Source organism: Manacus candei, unplaced genomic scaffold (genome assembly GCF_025592945.1).
Source record: "Manacus candei isolate 608988 ecotype Guabito, Panama unplaced genomic scaffold, ASM2559294v1 h1tg000050l, whole genome shotgun sequence".
Classification (NCBI taxonomy): Eukaryota; Metazoa; Chordata; class Aves; order Passeriformes; family Pipridae; genus Manacus; species Manacus candei.
This window is the reverse complement of record NW_026138098.1, coordinates 19150827-19166076: the sequence shown is the minus strand read 5'-3', so window position 1 is coordinate 19166076 and position 15250 is coordinate 19150827. Positions and strand designations below refer to the sequence as shown.

At 37.5% G+C, this 15250-nt stretch overlaps 1 protein-coding gene across 1 annotated transcript in view; it reads right to left on the bottom strand.

Annotated features, from left to right (window-relative positions):
• Positions 1 to 15250, bottom strand: part of FRMPD2 (FERM and PDZ domain containing 2) — a 59517-nt gene that overhangs the window by 16573 nt on the left and 27694 nt on the right. The window contains exons 23-32 of the mRNA XM_051800057.1: positions 14663 to 14877; positions 13691 to 13789; positions 12180 to 12532; positions 8704 to 8899; positions 7632 to 7790; positions 6798 to 6972; positions 5514 to 5724; positions 4297 to 4334; positions 1712 to 1798; positions 1217 to 1281 (exon numbers count right to left, since the gene is read on the bottom strand). Coding sequence (XP_051656017.1) covers positions 1217 to 1281; positions 1712 to 1798; positions 4297 to 4334; positions 5514 to 5724; positions 6798 to 6972; positions 7632 to 7790; positions 8704 to 8899; positions 12180 to 12532; positions 13691 to 13789; positions 14663 to 14877 — 1598 coding nt within the window. The remainder of the gene's footprint in view (positions 1 to 1216; positions 1282 to 1711; positions 1799 to 4296; positions 4335 to 5513; positions 5725 to 6797; positions 6973 to 7631; positions 7791 to 8703; positions 8900 to 12179; positions 12533 to 13690; positions 13790 to 14662; positions 14878 to 15250) is intronic.

Below are 15250 nucleotides of genomic sequence, written 5' to 3'. Positions count from 1 at the left end.
GAAAATCTTAATCTTGCAACCTCTACATTCCACCTCTTTGGCTTTAGCACTTCATTTGGTTTTAAAATCAGCTGCCTTTTTAGGGTCAAGTACTATGTCAGAAATAGCAGCAAACTAGAAATGTTTAGGACTTGCAGCATGACTAGTTCCAATGTCACAAATATCAATCTTGGAAATTATTTTTGCAAGTTGAACAGATAAACCATCATGGATTAAATGGTGCAGAAGAAGCAGTAATAGGGATGACTTAATCAAAAGTGAGGAAATTGTTGCAATTTTTCTGCCAGGTTGGAGGTCTAATTTTAACAAAAGGCAGCCTTTTTTGCAAACCATGATCAAGAGAAAACTAGTACATCTATTCACATGAAATATCAGTCCATGTAGATAATTTCAATTAACATTGTTTTGCATGTGTTTTCACAAACAGAAATTATGTTTGGACTTGTAAGAATTTTGAAGCACCGAATGTTGGTATTTTCCTGAAGAAAAATTCCTGTGTATTTTAGGAATTCATAATTTCAAAAATGGCATTCCTCTTGCCAAATTCAAACCATTATGATCTATGTCAGTGCTGCATAATAGTCCAAGGGCTGGGGTAATTTTACCCTCTTTTCAAATGTCCATCTGGTAATTTCAGAATGAAACCTATTACAGAATCACACAATCACAGAAATCACAGAATATGCAGAGTTGGAAGAGACCCAACAAGGATCATGGAGTCCAACTCCTGGCCCTGCACAGGACCATCCCCAAGAGTCACACCATCTGCTTGAGAGTATCATCCAAATGCTTCTTGGACTCCATCAGGATTGGTGCTGTGACCACTTCCCCAGAGAGTCTGTTACAGTGCCCAACCATCCCCTGGGTTTACTCTCAGGTTTCAAAGATTGTTGTGGAAAATGTTTCACAATTACACCTGTTTTCCCAAGAATCCCATGCTATGACATTCTGTGTCTTTTTCCTGTGCTACTTTCTTTTCTAAGCATTGAAAAACAGCAACAGAAGAGTTGGCCCCAGGAAGTGCTTAGTACATTCTAGTCCATGAATGCTGAAGCAATTCCATACTTCAAAGTACACTCTCCAAGTGTATTATATTCATATTTTCAAAGAAACTGGAGAGGAAGAAAATACATTAAATACCACTATTGAAAAAACCTCCCCTCTGTATAGCCCACTTCATTTGATTGACCATCTCGCACTTAAAGTTATCACTTACTTTACATTCTGGAGAATCAGGAGTGTTTTGCTCAGCACCACAGTTTGTTTCCTCCAAATGTTTCTCTGTGAAAAAAGCAGCAGTAATTTTTACGTAGTTGTACTGGTAAACTGTTCTATGGTATAACACTCAAAATCTTACTCAGAGACATAATAAAACATTTTATATTTGATATATGAAATACAAAAAAATCTGGTGGATTTCTGTGGGCTCAAACTCCTGAACTGTGAACTGAGCCTTCTGTGCATTATCCCTGGAGACTTTTTACCTTTCTGTGAGCAGGTTCCAAAACAAGCTTTAAAAGCTGCGTGTTATAGCATCTAAGACACCAGATGGACAACAGGTATAAAGGTTCTTTGCAACTCCAAAGAAGGCGGGTTTTTTATGAAGCATTAATCTTTCCCAGGTGCTGCCAGTACCACCTAGAGACTTAGTTTCTTTTAGAGAAGGCATAAAATTTTACAAATTCTAATTGAAAAATGCAAAGTTACTTACCATGTTGATGCAACAGATGCTGTTCTCTGGAATTCAGGTTTTCATTTGACAAAGAAATATTGGCTTTCTCTGTCTCAGCCAGTGGCCCTGAAAACATACAGGTATGTTTGTTCTGACAGGCCTCCTACTACCCTTCATCTACACATGGGAATGTAAACCTTGTGCTTAGATTATTAAACAAAGCTTCAAAATCCAATATTGATAGTATACAAGGCAATTTGAGACACTTACTACTGCGTGATTAAGTTTGCCAATTTGCATATGGATATAAACAATTGCAGAGATATTGCATCTCTGCCACTGCTGTTTTAAAAATTGTAACAACAATCAGAGAATAGACTGAATCATTCTAAACATGTGGCAATGATCAGGCAGACAAAGAAACACACCTCTACCCACCCACACCCAGTTTTGAGGTTTTGCTTTATCATATGTTGGTGATCTTAGTTGACTTCCACAAAGTACTCTTAATATGTGAATTATAGAAAATGATGAATGTTCTGTTGTTTAAAAAAAAGCTACCTGTTGCAGTTGCAATTTTAGTATGCATTTTTATAATTATGAGAGTCTATAAAAATGAAGGCTTGCTTTCTTAATAACAAATTATTACAGATTTCTCTATAAATCTATCAGCGATGATAGCAAACAGAACATCAAATACCACAGTACTGTAGATTTTTTAAAGATTTTTAAAAGAGAAAAATCATAGAAGAGTTTGAGTTGGAAGGGACCTTAAAGACCATCTAGTTCCCACCCTCTGCCATGGGCAGGGACACCTTTCACTAGACCAGGTTGCTCAAAGCCTCATCCAGCCTAGACCTGAAGACCTCCAGGTACGGGGCATTCACAATTTCCCTGGGCAGTCTGTTCCAGTGTCTCACCACCCTCACAGTAAAGACTTTTCCCCTAATATCTAATCTAAACCTGCTCTCTTTCACTTTGAAGCCATTCCCCCTTATCCTGTCACTATATGCTTTTGTCAAAAGTCCCTCTAGCTCTTCTGTAGCCCCTTTAGATACTGGAAGGTGCTGTGAGGTCTTCATGGAACCTTCTCTTCTCCAGGCTGAACACACCCCAACTCTCTCAGCCTGTCTTCATTGGAGAGGTGCTCCAGCCCCCTGATCATCTTCATGGTCCTCCTCTGGACTCACTTCTTTCTTGAGGGTCCCACAGTCAGATGCAGCACTTGTGGTGGGGTCTTACAGAGTAGAGGGGCAGAATCACCTCCCTCAACCTGCTGGTCATTCTTCTTTTCATGCAGCCCAGAACATGGTTGGATCCCTGGGCTGCAAGTGCACATTGCTGGGTCATGTTGAGCTTCTCATCTACCAACACCTCAAGTGGTTTTCCTCAGGGCTGATCTCAATCCATTCTTCACCCAGCTTGTGTTTGTGCTTGGGATTGCCCCGACCCAGGTGCAGGACCTTACACATCCTGTTGTGTAAGAGAGGCAGGTAACTGTACCGGTGTAGAGTTCATAACTCTGTATCAGAGGTGGATCAGACCTGGTTACTTATTCTGAAGGTGTCTTGAGAAATCTTCAAATCTGCAAAGCTCACGGAGCAAGGCTGTATAACCAAGGTCCTACCAGGATATACATTTGCCATGCTTTATTTATACCACATTAACTGAGAGTACACAAAGCTTTATTTATGTCTTCTGGTAAACCGCTTCAGCTGATAGAAACAAACACATGGGTACATGTGGTAGAGTAGGAAATCTGTAACTAGCTTGACTTGGAATTATTTCTTCAGGTAACCATATGCCAGTATTCAGATGAGTGTAGGCATGTGAACAATTCTGGTCCAGGGTTACTTTTTGAGATCATCTTTGCGTGATTAAAAAATTAAAAAATTCAAATATCCAGTCAGGTAAATGAAACTGGGGTTAGGCCTGACTTAATCCTGCAGCCAAATGTACACTGGAATTCCTACTTTCATAGGTAACACACTTTGCATGTGGTGACCTAGATATGATACCTATCCTTCCACCTGATGGTGCAGATGCAACCTCTGCTTGCTGAGGGTCTTTCTACAGCTAGAGCAATACTGGTCAAGTATTTGTAGTGAAGATGTATACTGAAGTTTTGTATCAGTTATAGTATTGAATATCTCCTGACAAGAATGCTCTTATGTTAACTGAGAAATATTGGTTCTGCCTCTTTCTGATTTTCTATAGTTTATTGATAACAGTTTTGAAAGGTGGGCTAGATGATGAAGTAGTGGCTCATAGTAAACAGTGGCTCAAAAAGGGTAGAAAACTTGTTAAAGAATAGTTTCAGTCAAAACAGATGTTGAAATATGACCACATAAAATTCCCATTTAATAACAACAAATTAGAAATAGAAACAGACTATGCAAAATGCAACAAATTATTTTTTTTACAGAGAACTATACATTTTATTTCTGTCTTTAAATAGCCACCGAATTTTCTTCAGAACCTTAGAATGGCTGTAACAGAAATACTGAATGCCAAATTACAATCTGTTAATAGCTTTTTAAATGCAATGAATCAAGAGTTTATGCTTATTTTCAAAATCAGAAGCAAGTTTTGAACTAAAACCCAAAAATATTAGCCTTACTTACTATTTTCCTGCTCTATAGGAACCACTGGATTGCCATTTCTGAGGGCAGAAAAAGTGAAATATGTGAGCCATTAAGAGCTGCATGCTTCGTAAAGCACATATTAAAATTATTTTTAGAAAGGTAGTTGTCTAAATTGTAGTTGTGCTTCTATGATTTTGTAAATGGTGCCTTTCTAAAGAGCATTTATATCAGTATATAAAATATTTTATTTTATTTAACAGTAGTGAAACATTTTATTTAAGTGGGTTTGGGGGAAATGGGAATGTTAAATCACCTGTGCCAAAACAGAACTGCTTTCTGGTACATTTGGAATTCAGCTTCGGTTACTTCTTTATAAAGTGGGAATGCTCTTTTTTAAGTTCTTTTACCCTGTTTCTCCTATTTGTCTCCTTAGAATGTAAATTCTGATGATCAGAGGGTGCTACCTACTGACTAAGTGTAATGAGGCGGCAATTTCTTCTGCTAGACAAGTGAAAGTTAATAAAACATTGATAAAGGTTTGAACTATGTTGAAACAGAGATGACAGCCATACTATCACTCATTCTGGTTATGTAACTTAGTTTTTCACATGCTTTTGGGTTAATATTTGACTGCTCCTCTGAGATCTTTGAAAGCTATTTCTGTATGGCTGCAGGACCTGTGCTGGTGCTATACCAGACTGTGGAACATAATTAATCTAAACTGCAGCCATGAACTAATGAGGGAAATCCATTACTGTAGGTTGTTGTTTAAGCCTGGGATGACTTTTTGTTACATGCTGCAGATTAAATGCTGCATTTTTAGTACCTAACTAAAATGTTTGGCTGTTAGAAGGAACTCAGAATTTCTCATCAGAGGTAGTTTCTTGCCTGTAGTTGTGTATCTGAGACTGTATGGAGAAGATTGACGCAAGTAGTGTAAATATAAAGATTTTCCCTAGAGAATGAGATACATGAAAATGGTGGTCAGCCTCACAGTTAAAGGTTCACATTTGTATTTGGACGATGAAATTTGAAGAGTTCTCATTTGTGGTGTGAGTCTACTTGTACTCGCTGTGTTAGTTGTAGTTACATGGAGTTAAGATATTTTATGAATGTTATTTATCAGGTTGAAAAATTCAGACCTTTGAGATAAAGCATTTTTCTTGTAGTTTGTCTTGTGCTGATTGACTTGCTGATGTAAAAATTTAGAAACCTGCTTCACCATTAGGACTGAGATCGAGTATGCACAGATTTACCTTGTGGCTTTGATTTGAACATTCTGCGTGGCAGCTTCACACACTCTCACTGCATCATCCAGGCTAATGCCCTCAGTCCATAGTCCACAGATGTAAACAATCTGATCTCGTGGCTGCAAACTGCCTTCCACACTGGCAGGAGAGCCGGGCACTATCTCTAGCACATAAATACCTTGTAACTTGCTTCCAGCTCCTCCTGTCAGCTTCAAGCCTAGAATAATGCAGAGAAAGCATCTTTTGTGGCAGTGTGCTTTGAATTTCACTGTCAGCGACATAAAGTCTAGCGGAATTGATGTGAGTCATTGAAATATAGGCTGAATAAATCACTGACTTTATAAACAACAGTCTTGCCCCAATAAGATGGGGTATACAAGCTGGACTGAGAGTGAAATGCCATTAGATGTTAGAAAAAGTATGGAAAAACTTAAATGATGCTGTCCATCTCTATGCTTCAGTGATTCCGTAGTGCTTTATTTCACCTGATGTTCAATAATCTTTTCAATAGGACTCTCAGCTGCATAGCAGTAACTCCCTCATTACCAGAGCACTTAAGTGCCTCACAGTCTTCAGATAGGGAATGGAGGCCTATGACAACTGAGGAGATACCTATACAATGGAAGTCTGAACGGTGCAGTGACATTCAAGGAATCTCTGAAGAAAGTAGTTTCTCACCTGAAAACAGGATATAGTACCTGAGCAAAGATAGCCATACTGTTTCCTGAGACTACAGTTTTATCTGTGTCCAGTACTCACCACATTCTGCAGAAATACCAAGATACTCACATTGTGGGGATTTCCTTTTATCATTTGTATTGCACAATGCCTTATGCCTGTGGTGAATCAAGGATTTGAGTGGAGATTTTTTGAGTAGCAAAATGTAACCCTAACCTGTGGCTCATCCCTCTCAAACTTTACCTTTTTTCTTTTTTTTTTCTTTCTCTCCAAATAGATCTTTATGTATTTCCACAGGTAGTAGACATTATTATCTAACTGCCCACAACTTATGTATATCAGTAACATAAAAATATGAGACTGAAGGTCTGCCAGAAACTTCAGCTGATAGGGTGATAATACAAAGATAATTTTTCCAACTCTCTTCATTGGTCTAATAAGAGTCTTCCCTCTTAGGCCTTGCTCAAAATAAAGCTCATGGGTGATGGCAGAGACCATAAAGGTGTCAAGGTCACTCTGAATCATATTGATCCAAGACCACAGTTGCTTATGGTTATCTTATGATTGCTGTAATCCCCGTCCAAAATAGAAAGCACAGTATTTACTACACACCTAGCTGTCCATTGGCACCTTTTGTGAGAGTAATTACAGGAATCTCATCTGGCCTAATAGAGGGATGTGGATCATTGTCAGCACGACCAACCACGAGGTGCAGATCAGGAGGAGAGCTTTGCAGTAAAGTCAGGACTTCATTGCATGGTAAAGATGTGACATCAATTCCATTCACCTAAATGACAAACAAGGAAAATCATGTCATAGATCTCATTGATAATCATGTACTTGTCCCTCCACTCTAGTTTTGCATATGAACTTAAATTGGTTTTCACTTTCATGTTACTGCTTTGCTGTGGTATTCATTTCAGTGAATGCAACAGTTAAAATTGCAGTAAGTTTTCCTTCTTGAACTTTTATATTTCTGAATACAGAGCTTTCATAAAAATAGCTTTTTTTTTTTTCTTGAAACTCAAGGTCTTCTTGCAAAAAAACAAGGAAGAGAGTCTAATGCAACAAATTGTACATGAACCAGGCTGGAAAAAAAAAGGGTTTATTCATACATTACAAAGGACATAACTCCTGCATCCTTTGTACGTCACCTATCTTATTACACTAATTCAGTTTATGTCATTTAATTGGGAAAGCATTTAATGTCTCATTTGTCTTGCGTTGGTGCTAGATGATTCATGTAATTTGCCTGGTCATAAAATCTATTTGGTCTGAAATTTATCCAACTGAAGTCAGCAGAATTAGGTTTATTATATGATTAATTTGCACTGGCATACCTTAATGTGCGATAAACTGGATGCTACCAAAGGAAGAATGCCAAAGCTAAATGAGATTGATCTGCAAATATTTTCTCCTCTGTATAAACTCCAACAGTTACTGTACCATAATGATTCTGTCTCCCCTTCTCAGTCTTCCATCAGAAAGAGCAGGGTCATTCAAGATTTCATCAACATACAGGCAGGTATCCACTTTGTTAAGAACTACAGAGAATCCATACCCGTTGTTCTCTGACTTGGTCAAAGTCACAAATATCTCCGTTTCCTATTAAAAACACGCACAAGATATGTTTGATGTAGGCTTTTCTGTTGCTTTATTAACATCTTCCATTATGTTTTATATGCAGATAGGAATCAGATCCTCAGGCGGTATAAACAAGAGTATACATAAGGGTTTCTCTGACTATGTTCCAGAATTAATTTTCCTTCTTTTTACCTTGTGGAGTTTCATGTTGATTGATTGATAGGGCCTAATAAGGCAGAGAATGCCACCTGAGCCTAGAATTTTGGCTTTTGAAATATGTAAAGAAAGGCCTGGAGTCCTCTGAGCTGACAAGTGTTGCAATAGGAGGGTGCAAAGATTATTGTTGTTATTGCTATTACTGTCCCACTGAAGGAAATGGATGGAGCTAAATTTTGTCCACAGTGCTCCCAAATTAATAGGAATTCAAAGCTCATTAGTCAGTAGGAATGCAAGATGTTCCGCATTTGGCAGGAGATTGAGCCTTATATTTGAATAGTAATTAGCACAAAAATCATACTTTCTTATCAGAACATTACAGTAATATCACTGTAACAAAGTGATTTTCCACATGGGCTTTAAAGATGACAGAAAAAAACCAAGTAGCTGACTCCAATTAATTTTAGAGGCTACTAGAGGACTTTTAAGCCCTTGTACACTGAGAATAATACTGCAGAATGCTGGAAAGTTGGAGAAATAGTAAGATGTAAAGACCAAGGAAATGGCCTTAAGGCAAATAGTTAAGAATTCTGGAGAGGTAGACTTAGTGGAAGGTCTGCTTTACTTGAAGATTGTGGATATTCAGGAAAGAAAAAAAAATTCATGTAGAAATAGCATAGAAAATAAGTTAAAAGTAATGTTTAAGAATGTAACACTCTTAAAGTTGTTTCTTTTCCCTTGTATTCTACTGGTTAATAATTTGGTGCCTATCACAAACCTGAGTGCAATCTTCATTTTCTTCCTTCTCTTCCTCTGGTTCCTCCAGGTCTTCCCATTCATTGTCACTGTCATGTGTCTCTCTGGCAGGTGGGGATGATGATAAGGGACCACAAACACGTGCTTGTGGGGTCGCAGTGGTTGCAGAGAGAGTCTCAAAGCTTCCTCCTCGTGAAAGTGGAGCCACAGGCATTGAGCTGACAGTGAGATACTCTTCATCAATAGGGGTTAGAGAGAGAGTTTCAGGCATACATTTTGTGTTCGATAGGTCATCATGATTCTTATTAAATACGCGGCTGGAAAATAAAAAGATTGCAGTGCTGGGGTTTTCCTCCATATGCTTTATTAAATGGCCACTGAAAAGTCTACTGCTTATGCATGACCTTATTTTCACTTTAACTGAAGTAGTAGTTATGATATTGAATTGCTGTCTGAATTCTTCAATGTTAGTATAAAATGGGAAAAAAAAAATCAATATTTTGCTAAGCTACTTGAAAGATTAAAAAGCTTTTATAATATGAAAACTGCCTTTCCAAAATCTTGCACTCTTTTTTTTTGAGGCATTAGTTTGTACTTGTGTTGCTTCTTGAAAAAAATAATCAGACAATTCCCAAATTACTTATTATTTCATCTTCCAAATTAACTTTTCTGGTAAGTAGTATGCACATTACAATACTACTACAATTTTTATATTTTCATTTTTCTTGAAAAAGGAATGATAACCACATTTCTGGTTTCTACTGGTCTTTCTTGGTATCTGAGCAAAGACGAGAAACATGAAATATGAAATGATTCTCATCTCTCCATGAAAAATGTAAGTCCTGACTTCTTTCTGTAAGCCTTGAAGCATACAAGTTGTCCTACAGAAATCAATGGATTTATTCAACCACTAGAACTAAAATTATTATTGATTTAATTCTACTATATTGCAGATAAAGTATTCAGCACTTTTGATGTTCCAGCCCAGACTGTAATCATATATGTTGTGTTTAATATTGTTTTGGCTGTTGTCATAAATGAACCCTAATAAAGTGCTATGACATTGTCTCCCATTAAATTAATCATTAAAGCTCATAAAAATGCTTGAAATACCATTTTTTTCGAAGTAGGCTTTCTTCATATCTATCCTTATTGAAATATTGCTAAACCTCATTCATCTTAAAAACACTTAAAATGGCATAGCTTTTATTAATGCCGTGTCATTTCTTATATAAGTCACCCAGGATCTTTTGTTCTTTCACAAAAATGAGTTATCATCTCCCAAGAAAACACAGACAACTAAAAGAAAAACTAATTGCGTTTCTTGTATGAAATCACAGAAGATCCCCATTGTTAAGCTTTTGATTCAAAAGTTGTCTATAGTCAGAAGGAAACTATAAAACAGAGTAGCAAAACATGCACTTTGGTTGGATGTAGTTAGGAGCCTTCCATGGTATTTTTGAAATACTGATGGAAGTAAGGAAAACGAATGGGCTGGTGCTGTATGCCCTCAGTGAGGGAAGCGATCTAGTCTGGTAGCATGTGTCTGTGCAGGGAGGAAATGAGAAGCTGGACATCTCCAGTAGCACAGGGAAGATGAGAATGAGGTTGACAGTTTCTACTTTAATAGCTGGACAAGATACTTAGAATAGTGTGGAAGAAAAGTGTGATAATTAAAAGAAATGTTTATAGATAGCCGCAAGTACAGTCTGCTCCTTTCTTTTGGAGAGAGGAAAGAAAAGAGTGTGTTCAATGGACGTTGGTCCAAGTGGATGTCATAGAAGATGTCACATGCTAGTGAAGTGCTGACTGACCTTCAGAGGGTGTGAAAGGTGTTTGGCAGAGCTACACAAGCTCAAGGCAACAAGCCAGCAGCGAGTGGCATAATCATAGCACAGCTTCTACCACAGTTCTGTATCATCACAGGAAATAACACGAGTCTTGGTTCTGCAGGCCCACACACGGGCTCCGCTGAGATGCTTGAATTTCTTTTGGAGTCCTGTGACCCCTACACAGGACTTCACAGAGGAAGCTATGGGCTGAAGTTTTTTCTTATTGATGGTGACAAAGAGTGAAAGGAATTTTCCATGTGAAACTCTGAGTAGGGAACTTCTAAAATTCATATCAGATGATTTATACACTTGCATGAAATGTTTTGAGCAATCTTAAGAAATTTCTTCATTAATCAAAAGGAATTCCTTTATTAAAGCCTATTTCCTTCTGGGGGAGTTGTGTGTTTTTAGCTGGAAGGATCATTTAGACTGAGATGATGTTTAAAATATTGTTTACAATGTATACCATCTTAAACTGCTCTGGCTGCCTTTTGAAAATGCAAAAGCTGAAACTAAATAATAATAAAAATCTATCAAACAAAAACATTTACTTCAGAACTTCCTTCTTGGAAATAATCCAAAACTTTTCTTGGAATTGATATTTTCCCACAATAAATGTAGTTTTGATGAATCTGTATTTCTTAGCAAATATGTTTGCTACAGACGTATTTCTGCTGGTTTTGCTCTCAGCAGTAGAGAAGCAGATTTGTAAGCAGGAGCTTCATTCATTAATCAAGTGAAGCTTGTCCTTTCAACAAAGAGAAGCTAAAATTATGAAGTGCCATTATGGCCCCACCTGACTTTCAGTCACCTAGTGCAATAACTTCCTAGACACCGGAATATCTGTCTGAGTCTGTGCTTGATGAGTGTTAAAAGTAACAAAAAGATTTCAAGAGACTGTGTGGAAAAATAGAAATTATTTTTCAATAAAATTACTAAAGTTGTAAGTTAAAGGCCAGTAGAAGACCTTTAATTTGTCTTTGCACCAGTCTTTTCTGTTCTGATAATTTATATTCTTGTGCACTGGGAAAGATGATGAAAATTAAGTGGATTGTCTTCTGTTTACCAGTGTCTGATAGATCCAAAAGAGTGTAAAAGGAGACTGAATCCATTTGCACTGTATTTTATTGTATAATTCCTCTGTCTCAGGGCTGCTATTGGCTTGTGAAGATCAGAAAACAGAAAATAACCTTTTTTTTCTCCTTGATCACAGTTTGTCCTCTGATTTTTTTTTTAATTCCTATGAAAAAAATTTTAAATTAAAAGATCACACAATAAGAAAAAAATTTCATGCCTAAGTCAATTCTGAAAAAGGTTGAAATAAAAAAATTATATAATAAATAAGAAAGTATTTTCTTCCCATTTAAGTCAAGAGTCTTTTCACTAATTTCAAATGGTAACCAGACTCAGCTGAACAACATAAATGATTACAGTAGTGTAGCACTTGTAACAACTGTCTTGCAATACATACTTATGCAAAATTCTAAGAAAATGACAGTAAATAGGGAAAGCAGATTAGGAGAGTCAGAATAAGATGGTAAAACAAAATCTTCAGTAATCAGTAGTGATTAGAAGCAGAGACCCCTGTACTTAAACCTCAGCAATTCACTTTCAGAATTCTAAGAGTCGAAGGAAATATTGCAGAGCAGATTTTGGTATTTCCTACCTTTTGACCTGTCCAAATTCACATGGTGAGTAGCAGTTCTGCTTCATTTCTTCCTCTAGGGAGTGTAATACTTCAGAACTGGAAGCTTCTTGATGAAACTTCCAAAGATGCTTATAGAAACTCTCCCTGGAAGTTGTGAGCTTCTCTATGGTCTTCCCTTGAAACTCAGCTTCCTGCTCTTCATAAGCTGAGCTGTCATCTTCAGGAGGCTCACTGAAATCTTCTGCCACTGGAGAATCCAGGCAGTCTTCCAGGTCTGGAGAGGTACTACCTCCATCACTGGTAGATTGATCCATACTGTTTCCGCCTGGCATTTCTACCACAAACTCCTTGACTGGAGATGGTGCTGGAGTCTATCAAAGTAACAGAAAGTTTAGTGTAACTCCTTTTTAATATCCTATCATTTTCCCTTTAAGAGCAAAATATTTTGAAAAGGTAACATTAATAAGCTTCTGAATCGGAAAATATCAAATGGTAGCTGGAAGGGAGAGAAAAGTGTAAGGGAGGTACTCTCTCACTAAATAACTCTTTTGTCTTTATGCTTATCTTTCACCTTCTTCAGAAGTGCCAGGTGGAACTACTGCATGAGTTCACAATGAATTATTTTCTAGAGGTTCCTTTTTTTTATTTATTTATTTCTGTTCATCTCATTCCTCAATGCTCTGTCTATGTGCTCTTCAATCTGTAGAAGTAGCTTCCAGACTTGACCCTTCTGCAACTGACCATAGAAATCAGCCAAGGACATGTTGCAGGGGAGCAACAGGAGACAGTTTGTTATCTGGAGATGGTTCTGACAGTCATTTCTGTCTGTCCATGGACTGCTATAAATCCTAGTGGGACAGGAACCATAAGCAGGCCATTCTGCATGGAGCGTGAGTAATGCAAATGCATGTTCATTTTAAAAGTACTTGTGTATGTGTCTATGAGTTGTGTTCAAGAAGCAGGAATAATAATGCTAGCACATGAAATGGCACTGTTTTAGCTCTGCAGTCTCTACTGTTTGGGGGTTTTTTGTTTGTGTTTTGTTCTTCCCCCTGCAGACTGTTAACTCTCAGTAGGAAGCTGGATAACCTGCTGAAACCATTATTTCATTTATTTAACTTCATTAAGAGATAGTCTGGATAGGGAAAGCTCTTTAGTTTCCTCTCACTTTTGAGAGTAATATAGCTACTCCAAGCCTGTGAGTTACAATAGCTTCTGGCTGAGGATCTAATAGAACATTTTTAGGACCACCACTAGAAGACCTGCTTGGGTATGTGCTGTTTCATTCCAATGACAGTATTGCAACTCAAAAGTTGTTGGACTGGGATAAATATGTTTCACATCTGCCAGATTTGTATTATTTTGTTTGCTAAGGAAATATCAATTGAACTCTAGAGGTTGAGTTGAAGCCAGGAAGGGAAAGAAATGGAATAGAGGGCCTTGGAGAAAAGGGAAGGTTGCCTTATTCAAAATTGGATAGTAGTGCCTTTCCAGGTTTACAGAAGTTTCTGTCAGAAACTTTGCCTTACCAGGGCAAACTGCTCTATTTCTGGAAGAACACCTTTTGGTGGTCTGCAGAGTAGCAGTGTGACTTCTCGAGGAGCTCCTCTCAACAAGTGCAGGACATCCTAAGCAGAAAGGAATAATATTTCTGATGGAACACAGTCAATAGTACACATCATTTTACCAACTGAGAGGAAGACATTTTTTATTGTGAATGCCAAATTCCTGGTGTTTGTGCCTCTCAGCAGTTTCTGAGGGCCAAAATTTTCTACTGAAGGATTGTCATATATTGTTATATTTTATATGGGAACATGTATCTAGTTAATTGGTTATCAAGTAAAGTTAGTTTTGTTTACAAACCTCTGTTCCACCAACAGATACATAGGTTTAAATTAATTAATTTTCTTTTTTGAAGAAAAACAGAATTTTCTGACAAATTCATTCAAACCACATGTGGCAGTGACACATCTTCGGTCAATTACATCAGCACAGCTCCCCAAACTGCCATATTATGATGAAAAAAAATAAATCCATATGTAGCCTACTTTTACCATTTAATTTCTTCATGTAAGTGTGGAATTTTTCATTCCAGGTAAAAAAGTTACACTGGATTTGCCTCACCTGGTGGAAATTTGAATCTGGGACATTTGAATCTGCATGACATTACAAAGCACAAATGATCCACAAGGGGAAAATGCTCCAATCATGCGTAGCAGCAACAAAGATTCCAACTAATTAACAACTGGTGTGCATCTAACAATAGAATTCATGCATTAGTGGTAGAACGTTATGAATTAAATAGCAGAAGAAATTCTCTCTAAGAATTTTTTAGAAGAAAATTCTCCATAAGGGTTCTAGAGAAGAATCCTACAAAGAAATCAGATTATATGCAAATTCTGCCACCCTCTGGTGACAATGAAGTTTAAATACAGTTTTATCTCATTGTCTTTATTAACCTGTTATCCATCCAGAGCCTCAGTAATAGTACTGCCTGGTACCTGATATAAAAGCCCTCGAAGAGGTTTCCCATTCACAGCTAAAATGATGTCTCCAACTTCAATTTCTCCATTCTCTTCAGCTGGCTGCCCTGGAAACAGTCTTTTGATCCTTACAATAGCTCCTCCAAGGTGTTCGCAAGAATCTTCTTCCATTTGCAGAACACTGAATCCAAGGCCTCCAGAATTCTTTGTTAATCTCACTTCAAATGTATTATCTGTTCAAAGCAGAGATTGGAAAAGAAGTGGGAACCATGACATATGTACCCCCTAAGGAGCTGATGTACTATACTCTCAACAGACATTTTCCCTCTGTGCTGCAGAGGTAGGTCTACTCCTAGTAGTGGCAAAAGAAGGGTTTGGTGTTCCTTTATCTTACATAAGTTCTTGAAATCTCTCTAGCAGAATAGGGAGAACTGGAATCTATTCCACCTTTTGTTTGCAATCTGGTACAAAAGCAGAAGCCTTTTGTACCAACATAAAGAGTTCACATGCTATCCTCTTCTGACATTCTCCTGTAAATGTTGCATAAATTTTACTATTCTGTAGCTGCCCAAGGTTAGTTTATTTCCAGCACTAACCAGCATAAGC